Source organism: Cyprinus carpio, chromosome B5, assembly GCF_018340385.1.
Source record: "Cyprinus carpio isolate SPL01 chromosome B5, ASM1834038v1, whole genome shotgun sequence".
In the NCBI taxonomy this organism is placed as follows: domain Eukaryota; kingdom Metazoa; phylum Chordata; class Actinopteri; order Cypriniformes; family Cyprinidae; genus Cyprinus; species Cyprinus carpio.
This window is the reverse complement of record NC_056601.1, coordinates 6,845,782-6,870,061: the sequence shown is the minus strand read 5'-3', so window position 1 is coordinate 6,870,061 and position 24,280 is coordinate 6,845,782. Positions and strand designations below refer to the sequence as shown.

General features: G+C 36.1%; 1 protein-coding gene across 3 annotated transcripts; it reads right to left on the bottom strand.

Moving 5' to 3' along the window:
- Window positions 1-1,008: 1,008 nt before the first annotated feature.
- Window positions 1,009-23,709, bottom strand: LOC109052274 (lysyl oxidase homolog 2B). Of its 3 annotated transcripts, XM_042723960.1 has the most exons (14): window positions 23,563-23,709; window positions 21,613-21,982; window positions 20,768-20,943; window positions 13,395-13,606; window positions 9,128-9,344; window positions 7,729-7,912; window positions 6,544-6,701; window positions 6,278-6,445; window positions 4,149-4,314; window positions 3,236-3,476; window positions 2,865-2,980; window positions 2,587-2,723; window positions 2,343-2,454; window positions 1,009-1,615 (listed from the first exon to the last, which is right to left on the bottom strand). In XM_042723960.1, exons 2-14 carry the CDS (start codon window positions 21,950-21,952, stop codon window positions 1,545-1,547), a joined length of 2,298 nt encoding a protein of 765 aa, XP_042579894.1. In that variant the 5' UTR covers window positions 21,953-21,982; window positions 23,563-23,709; the 3' UTR covers window positions 1,009-1,544. The 3 variants fall into 3 exon arrangements, with proteins under 3 accessions (XP_042579894.1, XP_042579896.1, XP_042579895.1); XM_042723962.1 differs by lacking the exons at window positions 20,768-20,943; window positions 21,613-21,982; window positions 23,563-23,709 and adding an exon at window positions 17,934-18,392; XM_042723961.1 differs by lacking the exons at window positions 13,395-13,606; window positions 20,768-20,943; window positions 21,613-21,982; window positions 23,563-23,709 and adding an exon at window positions 11,603-11,816.
- Between the last annotated feature and the right edge of the window lie 571 nt (window positions 23,710-24,280).

Here is a 24,280-nt window from a genome sequence, read left to right as displayed (position 1 = left end):
GCTAAGCGAATTCACCATATATTGTTTTTCTTTGCCAAATAATGCATGTTTATTACGCTACATCGCATACATCCATGATTTTTACATCCATTCAAGTAAGCATAATGTAAAATTAGCTGATATGGTCCCTCAAAAAACAGAGGATAACACTATGTTAGCACCACTGACAGACAACAAATGAAAGACATTCCACATCGAAAAACAAAGAAATGATGAAATAGCATCTGAAATCCCTGTCTTAAAATAAGTTATGTAATGCTAATGAATATTCCCGTATGAATAGTTGGAATGGATCAGACCGCTTGTGATGTTTGCAGTCAGTTTCAATTGAGTTCCCTTACGAAAAAGAAGTTTATTCAAGTGTGCTATTAGTATACTTCTTTTAAACTAAAAATAGGAAAGTATGCTTTTAGTTTACTTTTTATGTAGTTCTCAGAAATGGGCTTTAAGTACTCCTCAGAAATATACTTAAAATGACATTTAAGTATACTTGACTTATACTTACAAAAAGTCTAAATATACTTGAACTTTACTTAAGTATACTTAATAAAATAAACTTGAAGTATACTACTTTTTGGTAAGGGTTAGCATAAATAATTCATGAAGATCCTCCACTGTCGGTTCAAAATAACAATGAGAACAGGGTCTGGAAAAATCCAAAACTAAACTAATATTAGAGTTTTCACAGGTTCACCTGCTCCTAGGATGCCAGTGTTTATGAACCGCTGATCTGAACTGGTAGGCTTAAGGTTACTGGGAATATTCAAAGTTTTCTTACACTGCAATTCATCATGTAACAATATATCATTTCTGAAAATACTTTTGAAATTGGACATAGATAGAAAATATTGTAAGGCTCATTATATCTTTCTAATGCATTGGTTGTTTCCACTACAAACCCATAAAGTACTTAAATAATAACCAATAATATCTATAAGCCGAAGTCATCAGCTTAGTTTTCGAAATGCCAAAGTATATAGCTGAAATGCATGACACTAAAAAAGGAAATGGTCTCTCTTCAGGCCTTTATTTTTGTGTAGATTTGTGTAATATTCTTTTAGGAGACTCATCTGAGAAAAGTCCTCTCACCTTATCAAAACACCTAAACCACAAGTCCTGTCAAGTTAAAAAATATCAAATAAAAAGTGCACCAGAGTTCCTTTCATGTCTGAAGTGAGCTCACTTGAGAGTTATCCACAGTTTCATCTTCAACACCAGCAGCAAACAGAGAAAGAATGAGGTTTCAGAATTGCTACTGGCTCAGCGGTGAGAGGGAATTTCAGTCTGTAAATCTCAGCCAAAGAGCTGTTTTCAGAGTCAGTTCCTGTCTCAAATCTGAGTTCTCAATTTAAAAAAGGGATGTTTAGTCCTGTGATACAGTAGAGGACTGTGCTGGCTATGTGGTGACACTGAGCATAGTAGAAAGAGTACCATGGAATTACTGCTGAGAGATGAAAGGTCCTCTAGAGAGGTGTAGTGGTTCAGGGCTCTTGATGATCTAACTGGTTGGCCGCAGTTTCTGGATGTTCTTCAGCGCCCCTCTTTTACCTATGGGTCACCTGGTTGTTGATCAGACCAGGAAAGGTGTCTTCTGTCTCTGCACTAAAGGAGCCCCCTAAAAGAGACACAGAATCAAAATGATGTTCAATAAACCACTATACCAGGGTACTATACTTTACAAACATTTGCATTATATAACTTCACATTTTTTTAAGGTGTTTCCAAGATTTTCAATGTTTTTGAAAGAAAATCTACAAGGCTGCATTTATTTGATAAAAATTAAAGTACAGTATAATACAGTAAAACCAGCAATGTTGTGAAATATTATTACAATTCAAAATAAATACATTTTAAAATGTAATTTATTCCTGTGATGGCAAAAGCTGAATTTTTAGCAGCCATTACCCCTGTCTTCAGTGTCACATGATCCAAATATGATTGATTTCTTATTATTATCAATGTTAAAAACAGCTGTGCTGTTTATTATATTTTGGTGAAAATTCTTTGTGAACATTCTTGGAAAGTTCAATACAACAGAAATTATTTGAAATTTAAAGCAAACTTCTTGATTAAAAGTATTTCTTAAAAAAAAAAAAAAAACTCCCAAAATATTTCAATGGTAATGTACATTTTACATTTACAAAAAAAAAAAAAAATAGAAGTTTCAAATAATAAAATGTTTAAAATAGTATTTAAACACTTTCTGGTAGTTAAACCTCACAGGAAATATTCATAGTTAAGATGAGGGGACTAGTCACATCCAAAATGAATCCTGCATGTCGAAAAAGTAATTTTCATAACAAGACAATGTGAAGAGACATAAGTCATAAATGTTTGTTTACCTATATGGCAATTATACATCCATATACGGTGACCATCATATCGACATCTGCATTTGACGATGTTATTGGTGTAATCCGACTCAGCAACCTCATAATTGGGGTTAATTACGATCTGTCAGAAAGAGTGAATACAGTTAGTAAAAACAATAAATCACAATGTCCGTTTCCAAGAGCCAGGGTAATACGATTCAAAAGAATTTCTTTGGTACTAAAATGACTACTTCTTTGGAAATGACATTATTACCTGGAATATGTAGTCTCCTGGTTTAACATCTGTAATGTCCACCCACTGGCAGTCAATATCATGTCTGTATGTATCCCAGCATCCCACTGTGATCCCCTGCTCACCAAAGTTTGCACACTCGTACCTCTTTTCAATTCCTAATAAAGATAACAATACAAAGGGCATATCATCGCACTACTGTAATGTAATACCAAATTCAATCCAAAAAAATACACAGTTAGAGTGAGGTGAAATTCTTTTCAGTTGTGAACTACAAAAACTGCCACATGCTTTCATACCTTCATCACATTCCGAGTCCTCCAGACAAAAGCTTGCTTTGTGTCCCTCTGCCACCTTGGTGCCATTGTTGCTAAGTAGGTCATAGTGGGTGAATACTTCCATGCTATGATAGTGCCTGTAACAGTAAAAAAAAAAAAGTTTGTGGTGGGTAACCTTATTTTATGTTTTTGAATGAACTCTTTTGTGCTTAAAAGGCTGCATTTATTTGATCAAGAATACAGTTTACTGTCTAAAAATATATTTCGAAATGTAATTTACTTCTGTGATGCTGAACTTTCAGTAGCCTGAATTTACTCTATTCTTCAATGCCACATGATGCTTTAGAAATCATATTAATATGGTTTCAGTTATCAGTTATCTGACCCATCACCTGTGGCAGTCATGCCAAACCCAGGTCTCTCTGGAGGCTTTGGGTCTGAAGTCAGATTGTCCATTGTTGTGGATCTGGGAGGAGAACCGGAGGAGCCGGCGATAGGAGTTGGCTGGGGTGGAACTGGAAGTGGAGCCCAGGCAGTTCTCTTCATAGGCGCACTGTAACATGAACATAGGACGGTCCTCTAAGTATGTGGTCTGCTCCACCACCTGGGGGTTGAGCACTAGATCTGGGGCAGCTGCAGGGCACAAAAAAAAACACTTAGCTGAAGGTTTAAAACAGATGTTGAAAGTTGTCAGTGCTTTTAAAAAATATTGGTTCATGCATGTTTCTTCATTATTTTTAAGACATTCCATTAATGAAACAATTCAGTTCACATTTATTTGTATAGTGCTTTTCATGATACAAATCTTTGCAAAGCAGCTTGACAGAAAATGAGTGTTTCTCAGAATGTTTATCAGGGGTGACTATGTCAAGGTGATGTCTATATGTCAGAAATGTACAGTAAAAATCATGCAGTTAGTTAATGAAATACAATATACATATTTAAAAACATTTGCATTTTGTTTCTTCCTTTAACATCTCACAGATTAAAGATTTAAAACTAGCCTTGTCAATTCATTTTACAAAGTATCCCATACCAAAAACTTGTTTCCCTAATGTAGTTTGTAAAATGCTGTATAGTTCGTTAGTGTTAATACAACGCAAACACATAACAGGCTTGTATGTTATTTTTAAAGTGACCAGTAGAGGTCAGTGTTTCTCCAGAAACAAATAAGCTGTACATTAGTCACAAGAATTATGGAGCCACTGAATCACTCTCAAAGTCAAGACATAAAAATGTATAGAAGTACTTAAAATATAACAGTAACTGGATCTGAGTATTTGAATATGATGATAATAATCTTACTCTCAGAGCAGGAAACTCCAGCAGCAAAGCGTCCTCCACCTTTAGGGCAGCTGAGATATTCTCCATGGTGCAGACAGTGGGAGAGAGACATCTCTGTTCCTGCACACCTCACCCCACTCATTACCACTGAATCTGCATTCACTGCACCGGGCCAGATCCATGTCTCCTATATAAACACATAATTACACCTCAGTACATTCAGCCAATCCACAGGGGAAATTAAAGGAGGTGCAGATACACTGAATATAAACACAGTGTTTATCATTAGACAGATTGTTACATTATTAAAGATGTACCCAGTCATTTTTACTCATTCAAAAATGTATGTTTAAAACTTATACATTTTTTAACCACAAAGCACTTTTGAATTATCATATTATCATACTATAACTGAAAAAAGGTACACAGCAAAATTACAAAAACTACACTTAAAATGAAAACTTAAAATCTAAAAATAAAAGGTAATTCAACATAAATACTCATCTTCATCTGTTATTGGTAATATTACGTAAATTAAGCTGATTGTGAATATCACTTTCCAATGCTTTTTCTGTGAAATTACATTCAAGTCACTAGGCGTCGTTGTAAGACAAGCAAGCAGAAAAAAATCCATGCAATGAATGTAGCCTTACAAAGGAGCAGATGTTAAAAAACTAAACGGAGGGAAAAAGTCAACAGAGGAAGACGGAATATAACCACAAGATGGCGCTATTGCATGTCACCCTATCAGAACCTAAGGGACGTGTTTGTTCTAACGGAGAAAAGACCTAGACCTAGCTTAGCAAATCAGTGGAAAAGTCAAAACGCTAAATAGTACCCATCGGATAGTTAAACTCAATACCCAGGGTGACAAAATATTTTCTTTGATATTATATTTTACAGGAAGTTATTTACACTTTCAAGTCGTGAGCCTATCCCAACTATTTAATTTTTTAAAAGAAACACAAACACAGTCTACATTTTTTAACCATTTCCAGTCATGAATCACTCATCAACAGTAACAGGAATATCTTCACAAGCAAACCTCTCCTTCTTTTTCCAACCCTGCGGCAGTCAACATTTCATTCTTGCTTATCATCTATTTAAGATCCATTTGATAAGATCTATAATTTCCTCTTGGAACAGAGAGTCTTGAACTCTCTTAAACGCTTCCCAGGTGTAACAGTTTAACACTTTCAAACCAGAAGGGAGAAATGGTTTCTCATGGCAACCGTAAACACAGACACAGACATCAGAAAGCATGTATTTAAGAAGGTTAATCTGAGGAAAACAGACATGTCTTAAACAGCTGGCTGTTCTACTAATTTCCGTTGTTCTCTATCAGAACCAGCATTCTCACAAGCAGAGCTGTGCATAACGGATCAAAGCAACGTGAAAACACATCATACTCTGACAGAACTGGGATTCATTTCAGACTTCAGAGATACAAGTACATAAGTTTTCTTGCAGTAACTCATTTGTCCCAGGCTGTAAAAAGAAAGAATTTCATCTTGGACTCAGAACAAGTCAGTAGAGAGAGTTCACTGCTGGGAGAAACACTGAAAAACAGTTTCTTTATGGACATATTTGACAAACAGAGTCAGGGGACATTCTTTAGAAGGCACACTGGTCGGCTCTGTTTATAAAATCCCATCTGTGAATTGACAGAAACGATGTCATAGACAACGTGCCTGAGCAATGGAACGCTGCGATTTCTTATTTACAACCAGCAGGAAAAGTTAATGTGCACAAAAGAAATCACGTTGACACAAGACGATCAATAAAGGCCTTGAAACATTCCAGAACTGATATGATCTGGTTTTGATAAACCTACTCAAGTAGTGATCTCTCAAGCTTTTGCTTACACGGAAATCACAGTAGGGCGTCACTGAAAATCCCTCAGCCCACACAGAGCTTTGATTTCACTAACAGCAGTCTTCCACCATCCCTGCTTATAAAAAAAGAGCTGAATAGTAGTGTGGAGTTGGAAAACCCTGAAGGACCAACATCCAATTTACTAAGATCAAGGGATGATCTGGTAAGAGGGATAGACATGCCTTACTGTAACCCAGGGTTAAACACAGTGTGTGTTAATCCGTAATGTGAGACAAAAATCTCCATTTCTGATGAGGTTTTGAGAGTAAAAATACCTGGAAAGCATGGCTTGCGAAGCCCAGGCCGAGCTGTCTGCAGACCACCATGGCCTCCATAGTGCCCCAGCCCTCACCGCACACAGTCCCCCACACCAGAGAACCGTTGCGCTCCATTAGAACCTCCACACGGCCTTCAAAGGGGTTACGACCTCCACTCAAACGCAGCTGCAATAATGAAGAGCACAGTGGCTATGTTATGCTATGACAGTAAAAATGCATTTCAATATTTAGTCATTTAAAGGTACCACAGACGCAGTTCTTACCCTCTGTTGGAAGCCCATGGCAGGAACATTGCATCTGACGCCTGCGTCTTCCTCATGACTGCAGCCTTCAGAATCTTTGTCCATATTGAAGGGGCACTCAGTGACAGACTTCTCAAAGCCAGAACATTTAACTTCATTCATATGTACAGGGCCCATTCCTGGAAAAATGTTTTCATACAGAGACACACCCATAAATAGTCATAAACACATATTTAGTCATAAAAACTTCCTAAAGCTCAAACAGTAAAGCATGTTTAAAGGTATGACAAGAATCTTAAAAACCAAAAACAAACATGAAACCATGCAATTTGTCAAACCCAAACACCTTTAACTGCCATAGCATGGTGGGTGGGTGGTACTGCTACAAAATAATGTATTAATTATTTAGGCCAGGGGTCTGAAAACCCCTAAACATAATGATCATATAAATATAAAACATATTCCTAATATATAAAGTCATCTATATATGTTCAAGAACCATTTGTGTGGGAAAAATAGTGTACTTGTTCATACAGGAATGTGTCAAAATGTTAATACAATATGGAATCATAAAAACAAATTTTTGCAGATTTTTTACAAATAAGAGGTCATTGTGCAATAAAAACATACTTTAATTTTCAGAACTCAAAACAACTTGTTTTCTACTAATAGTAAAAACATAAAAGAGTTCATCATGTAATGCTTGTTTCATATGCAAAAATGTTAAACAATCCTTTTAAGTAGTTCAAGAACCCTTTACATTTACATTTATCAGAAGCTTTTATCTAAAGCGACTTACAGTGCATTCAGGCTATACATTTTTTTTTATCTAACATGTGTTCCCTGGGAATTGAACCAACAACCTTTTGCGCTGCTAACGCAAAACTCTACTAAAATGCTCTGTAAATGTTAAAACTGAATAGCGATGTCAAAACTGAAGAGTAGTTCTAACGCCACGTAAAAAAAATCTATATGAAAAAAATAAGATTTTATATATATATATATATATATATATATATATATATATATATATATATATATATATATAATTTTGAGCCTATTTTGACTTTATTCTTAAAATATTTTGATTTTAATCTTGTATTGCTACAACTTTATTGCAAAAATACCTGAAGCAAATGCACGGAAGTCAGAGAGTTTGTAATGTTCTGTCTAGAACCTTCTGATCAGTTCAACTATATTATGCACCTTGTCCAAGTAGACCTCCAGAAAGCGCCTCTTTGGCACTCCCAAATCCAAGCTCACGGCACACCACAGTAGCTGCTACGAGATTCCAGTTGTCATCACAGATCGTGCCCCATTCTCCATTTTTCAACACCTCCACACGCCCCTCTCCAATTACAGCGCCACCTCTGAGGCGCACCAGGTGTTGCTGTGAAGGAAGAGGAAGAGAATAATTCCTCTTAGCAGAAGAGCTGAAATTCTTTGGTTATAACTAACTGAAGGAAATTCATATGTGAGAAGTTTTCCAGAAATTCAGGCAACTCTTATGGCAGATGTACATGGCAAGCTTCAAGAAATCACAAACCTAACATCATTAAAAGCATAACAAAAGTTAATAAAACCATTTCTGTCCCGCAAAACAGTTGTTATGTAAATATTTTTTGTGGAAACCATGGTACACTGTTTTCAGGATTCTTTGATAAATAGTTAAAAAATAGAAAGAATTTATTTTAAATACATTTTTTGGAACATTATAATAGTCATGTAATATTTCATCTTTAAATGGATTGTTCATCCACAAATGATTAATTACTCACTCGCATGTCGTTCCAAAGCCATAAGACCTTTGATCATCTTCAGAACACAAGTTTAGCTTTGCAAAATTATGGCTGAACCACTGATGTCACACTGACTATTTTAACGATGTTCTTACTTCGTTTCTGGGTCTGGGAACATTTGAGTTACATTGCTGTCTATGGAGGGTCAGAAAGCTCTTGGATTTCATCAAAAATATCTTTATTTGTGTTCTGAAGGTGAACAAAGGTCTCACGGGTTTGGAACAACATTAGGAGGAGTTATTAATGACAGAATGTTCATTTTTGTATGTATTATTCCTTTAACCATAAAATCAATGTATATGTTCTGCAGGAATTCTTTCAGGGATATACAACAGGCACCTAAATAGTGCAGATCTGCAGCATGCTAATAAACTCACTGACCTCACTGAATGATATGTAACGGGCAAGCTTCCACATGGACTACTTAAATATATAATTTGGAAAGAGTGATGTCATTTTCGGCTAGAATGTCTGTCATCACAGTGCTTTAGGGATTCAAAAATATCCTCGTCTTCGCTTTCTATCATTAGTATTCATATAATCACAGTTTGCGGCAACTTAAACTCGAAAACTACCACTTTTGCCATATAAACATCTTTAAATAAGTAAGAAATTATTCATTTTAAATTATCCGCTTAGTCTAGCTCAAGATTCACTATCACCATGTTGATAAATTGTGCTGAGCTGAGCTCCGTTCACTTAATAGTCTCCTTAAAGGTGAGAGTCAGAAGTTCAGCACAAAGCAATACCTCATGTGGACATGTGGCTTCTTGTATTTTTGGAAGAAATGCATAATCTGGCCTCACCTCCTGTCTGAAGGCCTTCCTGTATCCTGCCATGGGAGTCGGGGCGAAAGCTCTGCCAGGGACGCAGCTGACTACCACAGGAGTGCCCTGCTCACACGTGCTATTGGTTTTGATGGCGAGCATGTGGCCCAGCTTACAGCTAGACAAATGAGCTTCATTTCCGGTGCAATTTATGGAGTAATCCCAGTATGCTGGCTTTCTCCGGCGGGCAAACATCCTGAGAAATAAAGCACAGAGAACTTAAGAATTAAACTGAACAAACATAACACATAACACAAAACCCATGTATAGGCCCAAGTGGAAGATTCTAATCATAATATGGCTAGTAATGATCCATCACTGCAATGAAGATCTGATGCATATTGAACAGTAAAAAGATGAAGCACTGCTGAAGTGACGTCAAATATTCCTGCAGGAAAAATGGTGATCATCCTACAAACAGAATATTTAACAAGCTTCATGTGAAGTGCCATGATGATTACAGTTCGCTGTTAGAAGTACACTGGCCCTCATTTACAAAAATACACAATCCACATTTGTTTTTTGTTTAGACTAAAGTCTGTTTCAGATCCCTACTGCAACCCCATTGGGAAAACAAATGTGGACACAAACACACACATAGGCTTTGGTAGACACAAAGGAAATGCTAGACATAGCATTTAACTCAAAGATTTTATCTAAAGATGGAAAAAAAGAAGTCTGAACATATAACCAGGCAGTTGATTTATTTTGTTTGCGAGAACAGCTGTAGGGAAAGCTGTTATACTTCCACGCCAGTGCTTTATCATCTGAGAACATCGCCTGCTTGTTCCAGCCAGGGAAAGAGCCGTGTTATTTACAGGGGCCATTCATGCACGGTACTCTGAAAGGATAGTCCAAGTTTTCTTATAAAAGCACAGTTTAAAGCCACAGGACAGACAGAGATACTTGAAAAGAAGCCCTTTTTGGCTCCACGCTGAAAAAACTACTGCCTTTGGCTACGTGTCCCCCCCTCCCCCCAACATCAAGCACCGGTTTAAAAAAACAGACAGCGCCTGCACATTTCATAAGGCAAAGCATGTGCGGGGAAGCACGTAGCTTAGCCGAAGAGTGAGATCATACAAGCAACTATAAAGCTTTAATTTCCATTGAGCCTATGTGATTCCTCATATAGCAGATTAATTACTAACTAGGCGTTTTAGTCCTGATTTCCACATAGTTATGAAAGTGCTCATGAAGATTTATGCAACTCTTGCAATACTCATACAATACGAACACAGTATGGAATGTAATAGCTTTGCAGAAAGTATAAGTTTGATTTGCCCTCTGCAGATTTTCTTATTTATTTGCAGATTTTCTAACAGGAGTACTGCAGAGATTCATCTGCATCTTCAAGGTGTGATTCAGATAGGGTCAATTTGCCTAGTCTTGCTTGAGAAGCAACCAGTGGTTTCTCTGACCAGTGCTGTTGGAAATGCAGCATGTCTATTTTTGTTATTTCCAAAGGAAGGTATTTTCTTTCAGGCTTCCTACCAACAGCTAACAGATTAAGATTAATGTCTGTCAAACAAAAAATGACTGTTATGGTATGACAGTGTCAAGCACTTTTTGGATATAAGCAAGATAGCAAATTAGATAAAGGAAGTTTTATTTAAATTTTTTTAAATTAATCAAAATGTTTTTGGGAAAACAAATTGGAATTGCTGATCAACAGAATCAAACGGAAAAAGTTTTCAGCGATACCTTACTTAAAGCCTTTATGTATAATGCATTATAAAGGGTTATTAAAGTATATAATGCATTATAATTATTCATAATGTGCATTGTAATACATTATATCTTGTTGTAAATAATTATAACCAAATTTAAAACACATAGTGTAACAATGAACTGATAACTGTTATAATGTATAAATTGTGGTTACAATTATTCATGAGACTGTACAATGCATTATAAGGTCCATTAGAAGGCATTATTAATGCATTAAAATTAATTTCATAATGCATAAAGGCTTTAAGTAAAGTTTTCCTCTACTGTATTGTCCAAAAAAGAAATATATTCACATTAAAAAAAGGGAAAAATTACAGCTACATTTAGAAACACTACTAAAAGTGTGAAAATGCACACTTGGACATTCTCTCAACCAATATCATAAGGTATGTCCTGTTTTTTAGACAGTATTTTACAGTCATATTTACAGTCCATCATCATTCAGAAAAAAAAATAGTTTAGTGATAAAACTCTTATATTGGATAACTTAGTTCACTTGTCCACAAAACTAAAACATGTATGAGTCCCTAGAACTATAAAACACTCAATGTGTACTTTCCATTTTGCTGTCGTGGGAGTTGACTGGAGTACGATATTTATTACCACAAAGGGAGTACCTCCATGTAAAATATTACAATTCTACATTTCTCTGAGGTCACCAAAGTTACTTTTGCTTTTATGTAGAAAAAAATGTATATTCTAAAGGAAGATAAACTGAGAACTCACTTGTACAGACGGGTATTGTATCTCTTGATTCCAGGAAAGCCGAACATGCCACAGATAACCCTGCTGTTCATGTCTGTCCACTCATCATCACAAATCTGCTTCCACTTGCCTCCATCTTTCACCTCCACATAGCCCTGTGTCACTGGGATGCGCTTACGATATGATGACAGGACGGGGCGTATACGAACATCCTCCACCTGAATGTTTAGAATCTACGAAAGAAAACAAGTATTTTTACTGTAAAACTTGAGTCGATTTATGATATACAATGATTCTTGTTTTTGCAATAAAAAAATAAAATAAAAAATATTGCAGGGTGACAAACTTCAGGCCAGATTGACATATCAGACATATTTAACAAGGTTCCCTCTGAACGCATAAAGTTTCAATTTGTTCTAAGTCAGCATTATTTAATATACCCACATTGTGAAACTTTTAACTGGACATTTTATCCACAGCTACTATAAAACTATGAATGGGTTTTACAGTTCTTCACTTCATTATAAACATCCTATCAGCAGGACTTGTTGACCTGCTCCACCTGTGAAAAAAAACTTCCAGCCGCGTTTACCATTAAGCCAACTACAATTCACTTCTGTAGCCAGACTGTAAAAATGCACTTAATGGGTTTCTGACGTATATAGTAGACGGAGAAAAAGGCAAAGAAGAGGTTACTGCTTTCAAGCTCACATCAAATAATCCCAGACACCTTGATAATCAGGCAAAGGTGTGTGGTTGAAATTCTTTTCTCAAATTTACTGGAGAGTCTGGAAAATTGTAGCACATGGAGGACATCTTATGCAACACTGAATATCAGATGGTACTTCATCATATAATGACATTAGATTTGTATAACAGTTTTTTTTATTTATCATTAACTATATGGACTAACACCAAATTCTTCCAGGGAGTATAAGGTTTTACAACAACTTTGATGAAAGGTTTTGATCCAATTCAAATGTTGATCAGTGTAGGCCTACATGAACTGTAAACATGTCAGAAGGAATAAAGCTAAATCATTTATGTAGACTCTAAGACTACATGAAGAGCTTTAGCAGTAGATTCCTATGCAATGAGAGCATGTGGGTTGAGTTGAGAAAGACTGTATGAGATGCTGAACTCAGCAAATATAGGGGCCTAAACATTTCAGTGACTTTTTAACCTTATGATGTAGAACAAGAGTCTTCATCAGAGGTTTGCCAAAAATGGTTTGACCTAATATTTGTGCATTTTAAGCACCAAATCAACATATTACTATGATTTTCTGAAAGATCATGTGACAATGAAGACTGGAGTAGTGACTGTGAGAATTCAGCCTTTTACCATCACAGGAATAAATTATATTAAATTAAATTAAAACAATAAACATATTAAAATAAAAAACAGTTATATTTAATTGTAATGATTTTTGACAATATTACAGCTTTTACTTTATTTGTGATCAAATAAATACAGCATTGGAAAGCGCAAGAGACTTTTGCTAACATCAACAACCACAAAAAGATCGTACCGACCCCAAAATCTTGAACAGTAGTACATGTGTAATAACGTTAACTAGAACCAAAGCTAAAGTTGTCTTTTATTGTCTCGAACTATAAAAGACTCAATGTGCACTGTGTTTCCATTTTGCTGTCGTGGTGGGAGTTGACTGGAGTACGATATTTATTACCACAAAGGGAGTACCTCCATGTAAAATATTACAATTCTACATTTCTCTGAGGTCACCAAAGTTACTTTTGCTTTTATGTAGAAAAAAATGTATATTCTAAAGGAAGAGAAACTGAGAACTCACTTGTACACACGGGTATTGTATCTCTTGATTCCAGGAAAGCCGAACATGCCACAGATAACCCTACTGTTCATGTCTGTCCACTCATCATCACAAATCTGCTTCCATTTGCCTCCATCTTTCACCTCCACATAGCCCTGTGTCACTGGGATGCGCTTACGATATGATGACAGGACGGGGCGTATACGAACATCCTCCACCTGAATGTTTAGACTCTAAGGGGCGAAAGAAAACAAGTATTTTTACTGTAAAACTTGAGTCGATTTATGATATACAATGATTCTTGTTTTTGCAATAAAAAAATAAATAAAAAATATTCCAGGGTGACAAACTTCAGGCCAGATTGACATATCAGACATATTTAACAAGGTTCCCTCTGAACGCATAAAGTTTCAATTTGTTCTAAGTCAGCATTATTTAATATACCCACATTGTGAAACTTTTAACTGGACATTTTATCCACAGCTACTATAAAACTAAATGGGTTTTACAGTTCTTCACTTCATTATAAACATCCTATCAGCAGGACTTGTTGACCTGCTCCACCTGTGAAAAAAAACTTCCAGCCGCGTTTACCCTTAAGCCAACTACAATTCACTTCTGTAGCCAGACTGTAAAAATGCACTTAATGGGTTCTGACGTATATAGTAGACGGAGAAAAAGGCAAAGAAGAGGTTACTGCTTTCAAGCTCACATCAAATAATCCCAGACACCTTGATAATCAGGCAAAGGTGTGTGGTTGAAATTCTTTCCCCAAATTTACTGGAGAGTCTGGAAAATTGTAGCACATGGAGGACATCTTATGCAACACTGAATATCAGACGGTACTTCATCATATAATGACATTAGATTTGTATAACAGTTTTTTTTTTATTTATCATTAACTATATGGACTAACACCAAATTCTTCCAGGGAGTATAAGGTTTTAGGACAACTTTGATGAAAGGTTTTGATCCAATTCAAATGTTGATCATTGTAGGCCTACATGAACTGTAAACATGTCAGAAGGAATAAAGCTAAATCATTTATGTAGACTCTAAGACTACATGAAGAGCTTTAGCAGTAGATTCCTATGCAATGAGAGCATGTGGGTTGAGTTGAGAAAGACTGTATGAGATGCTGAACTCAGCAAATATAGGGGCCTAAACATTCCAGTGACCTTTTAACCTTATGATGTAGAACAAGAGTCTTCATCGGAGGTTTGCCAAAAATGGTTTGACCTAATATTTGTGCATTTTAAGCACCAAATCAGCATATTACTATGATTTCTGAAAGATCATGTGACAATGAAGACTGGAGTAGTGACTGTGAGAATTCAGCCTTTTACCATCACAGGAATAAATTATATTAAATTAAATTAAAACAATAAACATATTAAAATAAAAAAACAGTTATATTCAATTGTAATGATTTTTGACAATATTACAGCTTTTACTTTATTTGTGATCAAATAAATACAGCATTGGAAAGCGCAAAAGACTTTTGCTAACATCAACAACCACAAATAAATCGTACCGACCCCAAAATCTTAAACAGTAGTACATGTGTAATAAAGTTAACTAGAACCAAAGCTAAAGATGCTAAAGTTGTCTTGTATTGTCTCTCACACAATACAATTGTAATAAGTAAAATTAAAAAGAAAACAGAATTACTTTGCTATGGCCAGGCGTAAAAGGGCTCCTTGGCCTGAAAAATGTTTAAGAACCATTGCTGTAGAACATCATTTTTCTTTAAATGTATAGAAGAATATGAAGTGGTGACCACTTATCCCCCAACAACATAATGTTTTAGATGAAAAAATAAAAAAAATCAAGCAGTTAATGCAAGCTGAAGTCTGTATTGGATGAACGTGGCAAAACAAAACGGACAACTGAACAACCAAACACTCAAAAACATCAAATGGTATTTCTATAAATGAAGAGAAATGCTTTTTTTGTGAATGGAATGGTTAGTCTTTTTTTCTAATGTCTCTGACCAAGGAGTTACAGCTGTAGATTGAATGGATTTAATGAAGAACTGTGCGTTTCCAAAATCTAAATAGGACTCTCTGGTCAGCAAAAGGCATCAAAATATAGAAGCGGTTTCCATGACTTGGCGCAAAACCAAGTAAACTTTTCATAAACAGTTTTTGTTATCTAAGCTACAGTGTGATGCAACAAAGCATTCCCATCAAAGGCTGAAATAAAACAGCTACAGGAAAACATCAACTAAAATGGCATATAAAGGCAACAAAAATCATCCCAACAAAGCATCATGAATTTTTATATATGTTACATAACACACTGTTTGATGAATAATGCAAAAAGTGATTTTCCATATGTTGTAAGAAAGTAACTTTGTAGTTTTTTGAGGGATTTTGTGACTTGACCAGCGAGTTCAAAGACCAGTGCACATATCCGAGCTACATGGGGTTTTAATTGACTCTTTTCTAAACAGGCAGTGTGGAAGGTTTCAAAACAGGTTGGGAGAAAAAAACACCTGATGTGTGATTTATTAGCACAAAAGAGGAAGAAAAAGATTTCCTAAACACGTGTGGCTGGCTTCCATGGTAACTGGAAGAGGAGGGGATTTTGTAGCTAGGAAAGAAAAATACAGCAGCTGGGATATCGATTTGTGAGGGCTTGTCCTTCTGTGGATGTAAGTAAGCGTCTCAGGAGGCTAGTCTGTCTTTCAAAAAGAAAAAAAGAGAACCCTCCTACTGCTCATACAGGAGAAGGAGTCAGAGGCGCAAGTGGTGAACTGACAGGCGTTCTTCCACTGGCCGGTAGACGGATTGTGAAAAAGAAAATGTTACACAGCCCACATTGTTTTCCCTTTAAATGAGAAGAAGAGTGAGACAGCATGTTCTCCGCATCTAAACAGAATGCAAATAACAAAACTATTCCACAATTGTCATTCAAAAAAGCTACTAAAAAGCTACTAAAATGTAAAACTTTAACATTAAAAAACTTGCAGCAATGATTTTTGCGTCTTTTTGCATCTTTAACTACTTTGAATAACTTTACTGAAGAAGAACATTTTAATGAATCCCGAAAAATCCATAAAAGGAGTACAAATGGTAGATATTATTGGTATAAGCTAAATGGATGAAAGGCATTGTTATAACAAAAAAAGTGTATCCTGAACATGGTGTCTGTCTTAGAAAAAACCCTTTTGTTGTTAAAAGATGGCTATTGTTTTTTTTGTTTGTTTGTTTTTTTCAACTCTTTGCAAAAACATGTTAAAGAATGCCTCCTCTGCAGATGGAGCCCATTTCCTATTAGCAGTTTCCCTCCCCTGACTTATAACAGAACAGTTTGTTAACAAAATGCTTTTACATATACTTGTCTGTTATTGAGCATTTCAAAACAGGGTAGATGGACAGCAGTTAACAAACAACACTTGGACTTTGCTGGACAACTGCCCTGGTCTGTCTTGTTAGACAGACTGAGAGCCAAAGCACAAGTGATGATTATCTGTTTCCTAAAATAGCAAGATTAAAGTAGCATGGTCCATTCCACTGATCTGGTGCCCATGTTTAATTGGCTTTCTATTCTTTTACTGACTGCAACTCTGTGAGCAATTCATGGAGACCTAACAGTCTCCTAAGAACTCTGAGGAAAAAACAACATTGAAATTTGGTGTCGGTTTTCAAGGAAAACTTTTACATCTACAGAAATCTTGGAATCCTCAGGAATGTAAAAAATTTGTTTTTCCACTTGGGTCAAAATCAAAATGTTCTACAAAAAGCCACAAACAACAGCCGCATGCTATACTGAATGAAAGACGACAAAGTATTGAATGCTAGGCTTAAGACTGAAAGAACAACTCTTCTCACTGTAAATGACACTGTTAGTCACATAGCTGTGGTTTGATTTTCAATTTCAGAGATGACACATGCTACTTAAGAGATAAACATCCTACTTAATGGGGAGAGTCATTCCCTTTAAGTACGGAAATTGTAGGGGAGGAGAAGCAGATCAATAAACAATGAAAATTGACTTAAAGAGACAGAAACTAAACTGTTTATGATAGCAATGAAACTGCTAACTGAGCAAATGACAGATCATTGAAATGTAGCATAGTTTGAGGAATATTAAGTTTTTTGTTTTTCAATATGACACACATCGAGCATCTACAGCATGCTGCTCATTACCTCAAATGTGGTTTAGACTCCTTTTAACCAAGAATATTACCCTTTATCTACCCAAAGGTAAGGAATGACATGGTCACATTTTGGACCTTGTGCAGGAAATGTATAGGGAATATACTGCATAACATTTACATAATAGACATGCTTATAGACAGATTAAGAATATCTGTTAAGTATAGGTTGGAAAAAAGGTTGTGGATTCATGGAACCTGCAGAGTAAGAATAATTGTACATGCTGGACCAGACTCCACAGATGAGGAACATATTAGTCACTAGAAAAAACAATGGCTTAGAGTTTCCGAGCTGATCAGCAGCATCTGTCTAAGATTAAGTAGTGGTGACCATTTTTATCTTCAACTGCTGTAAAAGTTTTAACAAAACTTAATGATTTCTAAAAAGCATTTCTTACCTTAAAAATACTAGAATTTTATGTTGTATCACTGTGGATGTTCTATAATCCTCGATAGCTGAAAGAAACACAGTCATCAACTCTTCAACAAATAAATAATGCAACTTCTCCTGAGCTCTGTTGAACCCCATAAATGCGCAAACTCCCTGTGAGTGTAATCAAGGTATTGCATAACAAATGTCTGCATAGTACAGGCTTCCAGCTGCTTCTGCGTGTCCTACTCTTACATGATAATGGTGGACAAGAGCATTGGTTCTGATTTATACAGGGCTTGGACTGCCTGGATTTATCAGAATTAACAAAATGGATTCATATAGTTTTGGTGTATACAGCTAAATAAATGGAGTAAAGGCATCAACACAATAACTGGCTAACCATCCAAAGTTCTGCCATGAAACTCTAGATGGAGCAGTCCGATAGGTCTAACTCAGTCTGACATAGTGACATCATCACATGGCACAGTTGACTGGTTCTTTTTTATCAGCAGCCAATGGGATTGCTGCTCAACATTCAAATACTTGGCTAAAGCTTGCTGTAGCAGTTGCAGCACGCTTCAGAAACCCTCCACCTTCCCCAGCTCCACCTGTATAGATCTGCTATGGGGTGATTCATGTATGCTATGAGGATTATTTCATATATGTTGTATGTGAAGCAGCAGTATTTCTTACATGCTCACAGCAGCATGTTGTGGATGTATTGGCAGACACAAGTCTCGGTACTTGCTCTGCCTCAGCAGCAGCAGCAGCGTAGCAGATCTATTCCTCCAAGACGAAACACATTAACATTGTCATGTACATCACCATGCCAAACCATCCAAGAGTGGTTAAGACAGAAATGTGTTTCTTTCCAAACAGGGAGAGCATCTTGTTTATTCAAAATAAAATTAGGTTGTAAAAAAATATTCACAGATTTGACCAGCCAATCCTCTTAGTCTTACTGTAAACAAGTCTTGTAATGCCATGATTTACAGGATGTTCACAGGGTCACTGGATATTTGAGGCACATAAATATTTGCAGCTTTTTTGGATGGGTTCAGAAAAGTACATTGAATATTTGATCAGGTTTTTTGGTCTAAAACAAATGGACAAGATAATTTGATCTGTGCCATCTGATAAAGTGGATCCGTGTATTATTACACATACTGTAAAAATAGTACACTTTTTATGACAACAGTTATTCCATACCACTACCTGGAAAATGTAGTGTTCATGTATTCCCCCCAAGACTAGTCTGCCTGTTCTTTTGAAGTCTCAACTTTGGACTCTCCTCCACCATTTCTCCACCACACTTACACATTACATCATTTTTCCCATTTTAACCCGAGGAAGGCCACAGTGGGCTGCCTATGAACATTCCCAGATGACTTGAATACGGCTGGCATTATGGTAAACCTCCCTGTGATTTAACTGCCTTAATGTGGAGCCTGTGCAGGCTATCAGTAGATGGAAAAGCTGACTCTGGCTTTCTCTTTAGGTTTCTCAGCTGGAGACCAAATAGAAGCTGATCTAAGATGTCTAGACTTCCCCCTAGCCCTTCCTTGACTCATATATTTCTGATAATACTTTGAAATGAAATTCAGGCACAAAAGGTAACTTTTTAAAAACTGCATTGTAAGTATATTAAAATATTTTCTTGCTGCAAATTAGAGTGGTGATGAATGTTCAGAATGGCATTCATTAAGGTTTCCATTTGGCTTTGACTAAGAATTACAATCAGACTTTCTGAAATCTTATTTGTCACATCTTCTAGAGTCTGTGGCTGGAATTACAATTGTCTTTGTTTACAAGAGCGACTATTATGAAATATTTCACTGCAAGCTTAATGCATTCTTTCAAGATGACACTGCCGGCTCTGAGCAGCTTGTGCATGGAAAGACACAGAGGATGGGGACAAATCCTGTTATTACTCTTAACTGGACACAGAAATGATTTTAGACAGCATAAATCTGGGTATCATAAAAAATGTGCAAAAAAGGCGTTGGAACATTCCATTGTCTCATGACTAGCAACCAAGCTACTTAGCTCTGGGTGAGAAAATAAATGGAAAAAAATTGGAAAAGTGATAAAAGGAAAAAAGCAACAATAGTTTAAGAGGCATCCCACACCTAGTTCCCTCTGCCTGGAAAATGATTTCTTGAGGGGCCCATAGCAAAAACCTGCACCTGGGCCCAGATTGAAAACTTGAATGCCAATAAGACCCAATTATGAATTATGAACCAAATTAAAAACACACATTATTAACACATTTGTTGTTGCTATTCTAGAATATTATGACTTTTAGGCCTATAAGTTCTGCATCGATTCATTCCTCCATGTATTCTATAGTTTACAGAATCAAACTAATTTAAACCTTCAGGACTGAACACAGCAAGGTTAAACTACAACTTATTTTGGTATTTTACAGTGCATTTGTGAATCAGAGGTTGTGTAGCACCTACGAAAGACATCCTAGAATGCAGTTCAGCTGCAAAAGTCATTTTCACAAAAGGGTGACACTTAATTAGATATAAAATACATTTCTCATTAAATGCTGAAACTGGTTGTGTTGTGTTGACAAAGTAATATTTTGAACAATTTTGCACAGATTCTCCTAACCACACACACACTCAATAAGTGACATATTTTGGCCTCAAAACAAGTGAAATTCACCAAAAAGCTTTGGGCCACTATTAATTTTGTACCTACAATAATCGTGTCACATAACTGTAAAAATATCTGTGTCTTTTGGAAGCTGCATTCACAATCCATTTGCCTTAAAAAAATGAAATGGGCATGACGCCTCTGAATAGTTTTTGACAATAACAGAAGAAACACATCTATACTGAATTCACTTACATTGATGTTGTTGGTAAGGGTGTTAACAAACTTGAATCCTGGGATTCTCTTGTCGCTGCAAACCACCCCGACATCCTCAGTATGCTTACAATCAGACACGCCTATGCCATTAGACTCACACTGGGCCAAGCTCTTCTCATTCCCCGTGCAGTGGACGTTGTCAAACCAGATACGGCCTAAAAACAAATAAATTGTCATTGCTGACATTCACTGTTTTGCTAATTCTTTCATAATTATTATGCATGCAGCTTTTATTACCTAAGAGTCTACACAATGTTTGTTCATTAAAAAATTAATTTGTCACAACACTGGTTCGGTTAAAACTATTTAATGAAGTCAAAAAGGTGTCCATGGACATGTTGTACTAACCTGTACTATCATAAAAATAGTTCACCCAAAAATGAAATTTTGCTAAAATGTACTCAACTGTCAGGCTTTTTAAAATGTAGATGAGTTTGTTTCATTTCTTCATTGGAACAGATTTGAATAAATTCAGTATTATGTTACTTGCTCACCAATGGATCCTCTGCAGTGAATGGGTTCCATCAAAATAAGACTGCAAACATCTGACAGAAACACCACAGTAATTCACACGAATCTGAATTATTGTGACGCTTTATCAGCTATTTGGACCCTTGTTCTGATGGCACCCATTCACTTTGTTGGTGAGCAAGCCATATAAAGCAAAATTTTTACAAATCTTTTCTGAAGTAAACTCATCCACATCTTATGTGGCTTGAGAGTGAGTACATTTTGGTGAACTAGCCTATTTCTTAAACTGCAAGTCATTTTAATTGCGAAAAATGCATCATTTTCACATTATATCATTCTGAACACTAGCTTACCTTCTCCCTTTCCATATTTAGATGATGGAGACCAGGAGACTGCTTCAGAATAACCCAGTTCTCTGCATACAACTTGGGCTGTGTGAATGGTGAAATCATCATCACACACAGTCCCCCACTCCCCTTCATAGAAGACCTCAACACGCCCTTCATTGTGCTTGCGTTTCTCTCCTGCCAGACGTAGCTGTATCCTGGGTATATCTTTAGGAAGCTCTGGAGCAGTATAAAGGTCCTGTGCGGGGTCTTGGTAGCCAGGGAGGTAACCCAAGTGCTCATACTGTGCATAACTGAATCTCCATACGCACAATAGTACAAATGACACAGACCAGAGGGTCATCATAATGTTAGAGACTCAGAAGGTTTTTATGGCCTGCAAAAAAAAAAAAAAAAAAAAAAAAAAATTAAAATAAATAATAAAAGAAGTAAAAGTGAAGCAATGGAAGTAGTTTCTATTGTTGTTATTATTTAAAAGGCAGCACAGAAAGACATTATTGATGCTAACAGATGTGATTCATGCATTTTAAGATTTCCAGCTGGTCATTTATCTTTACTTTTTTAATCAAAAGCCCTTTTATCAAAGTCATGAGCTCAAGGGGAATAGCATGGGAATTCTCATCAATCACCAAATCAGCCTACATCAAATATAAAATTCCCTTTGAATATCAAGGAAAAGAATCACGTTCTTATCAGAAAATACAGTTTAATTGCACATAAAAGTTTGACAGATGACACTTTGATTGGGATGTTAGATATTCTCTTTCAGCGACACAAGAGGATGTGCTGATGGAAGTATGGTAAGCATGCGTAGATGAAGTAATTGGTTTCCTGAATGGGGTGACAAACACTTTATGCAAAGTGGAGAACAAAATTCAAATTGAAAAATTAAAAATTAAATTTAGAAACATAGAGTGTTTTAGGATGTTAATTGGATCATAATTATTTAGGATTCTACACTAGTTTTACATCTTAAATCAAGTAAGCAAATTTGTGGCATTGTGAAGTCTTTTGTACAAAAGGCCATTTTCAAATATATACATATATACATACATGTCTTATCAGGTTTTGCATGAGCATGTGCAATGCTTGTTTTCCAATTCATTTAACTCTAATTCTAATGCTGATAATATAATTTGACAATAAATATTATTAATATATTATTACATTTAAAAAGCTAAATACATGCCATAGTTCTCAAATATTTGAACCCAACTGTGCAGAAAAAATGATTAAAAGTGAATCTTCAAGACATTTTGGTTCTACGGTACCCAATGGAACATAAGCATCTGTCTTAAAAGCCAAAAGAGTAACATGCTTCCAAGGGTTCCCTTAAGATTGCCACTCCAAGATAAAAGAGGCACATCTACAAAAGCACTTTTTAAGACTTCCGCTCACTTTCTCAAACATGCTCAAAAGTTATTGCCCAAAAATACATCAAAATGGTGAAGCCTGTAACATAAACTAAAACTAAATGCTTAAACTAAATTACACAAGCATAAATAAATCTTTCAAAATATTTTCAGGGTCTCAGGATTGTCCAAATGCATGTGGCAAACAGACACGGACCCCAGAAGTCCCAATGAATTAGCCCAAATTTCCATCTTCTTATCTATAGCAGCCTATGTGGCAGTTCTTTTAAAAACGTGATTGGTCTAAAGTGAATTTATGTAAAGCCCATCACACAGACAAAGGGGCATGTTCAGAAGTGTATTCTTTTATCTTGTATGTATATATACATCTTGCATCCTATCCCACTGACTCTAGCATGACGTCATATGTAACCATTAAAATCATTGTTTTTCTCTTTTCTATCTTACAAGGAAACGTGCCGTATGTCAGGTAACGCATTTAAAGCATAATATTCAGTACAACGACGATTTTCTTTGAAGTAAGCAAAAATTCGATTATACAATATAGCTTAATAAAGCAAAGCAGAAGCAGTTGTAAACTTACTTTTTCTGCGAGTGCAAGTTTCACAGTAGAATAGTCCTCCGAATGTGAATGTCTGCTTCTCTCAGCTGTTGCACATCCCCTAAACTTTCACTGGTTGATCTCCTACAATTTCAGGAAAGTCGAAACAAAGTTACGCCTTGTTGAACTGCCCCCTCACGCCCACCACTGTGGGCTGGTGACCTCATGGACCTCCACATAACTGCAATTATTGAGGAAACAGACATTATGTACGTGCCTAAAAGAAGTCTGTTGTGTTAAATAAAAAATAATAATTGTGATGGATTAAATAATTTCCTAGCCCGACAAGAGCACTTCGGGTTACTGTGGAGAGTTTTCTGGAGGAAGGGAGGCAAACAATATTTCACTAATACTTCTGTAGGTTGGTGTTGTTGCTTGTATGTTAAAAATACATACAAATAAGTTTTGGTGTATACAAACAATTTTGGCTGGGATGAATGTATTCCAGTAGTCAGTGAACCTCATAGTTATGCTAAATTCTTGAACAAATCCTTTTTAATGCGATCTTCAATGAATCAGTTGAACCGGTTCACAAAACCGGACTGAATGATTCGTTCTGGACTCATGGCTGAATTCGGCATAGCATAGGCCTGCTACTATCCTTCCATGTATTCGTTCTAATATTTCTGCCATATAAAAATAATGCAGCAAAATAAACTATGGTATTTTCCCGTTTTAGCTCACATACGAAACATATTTC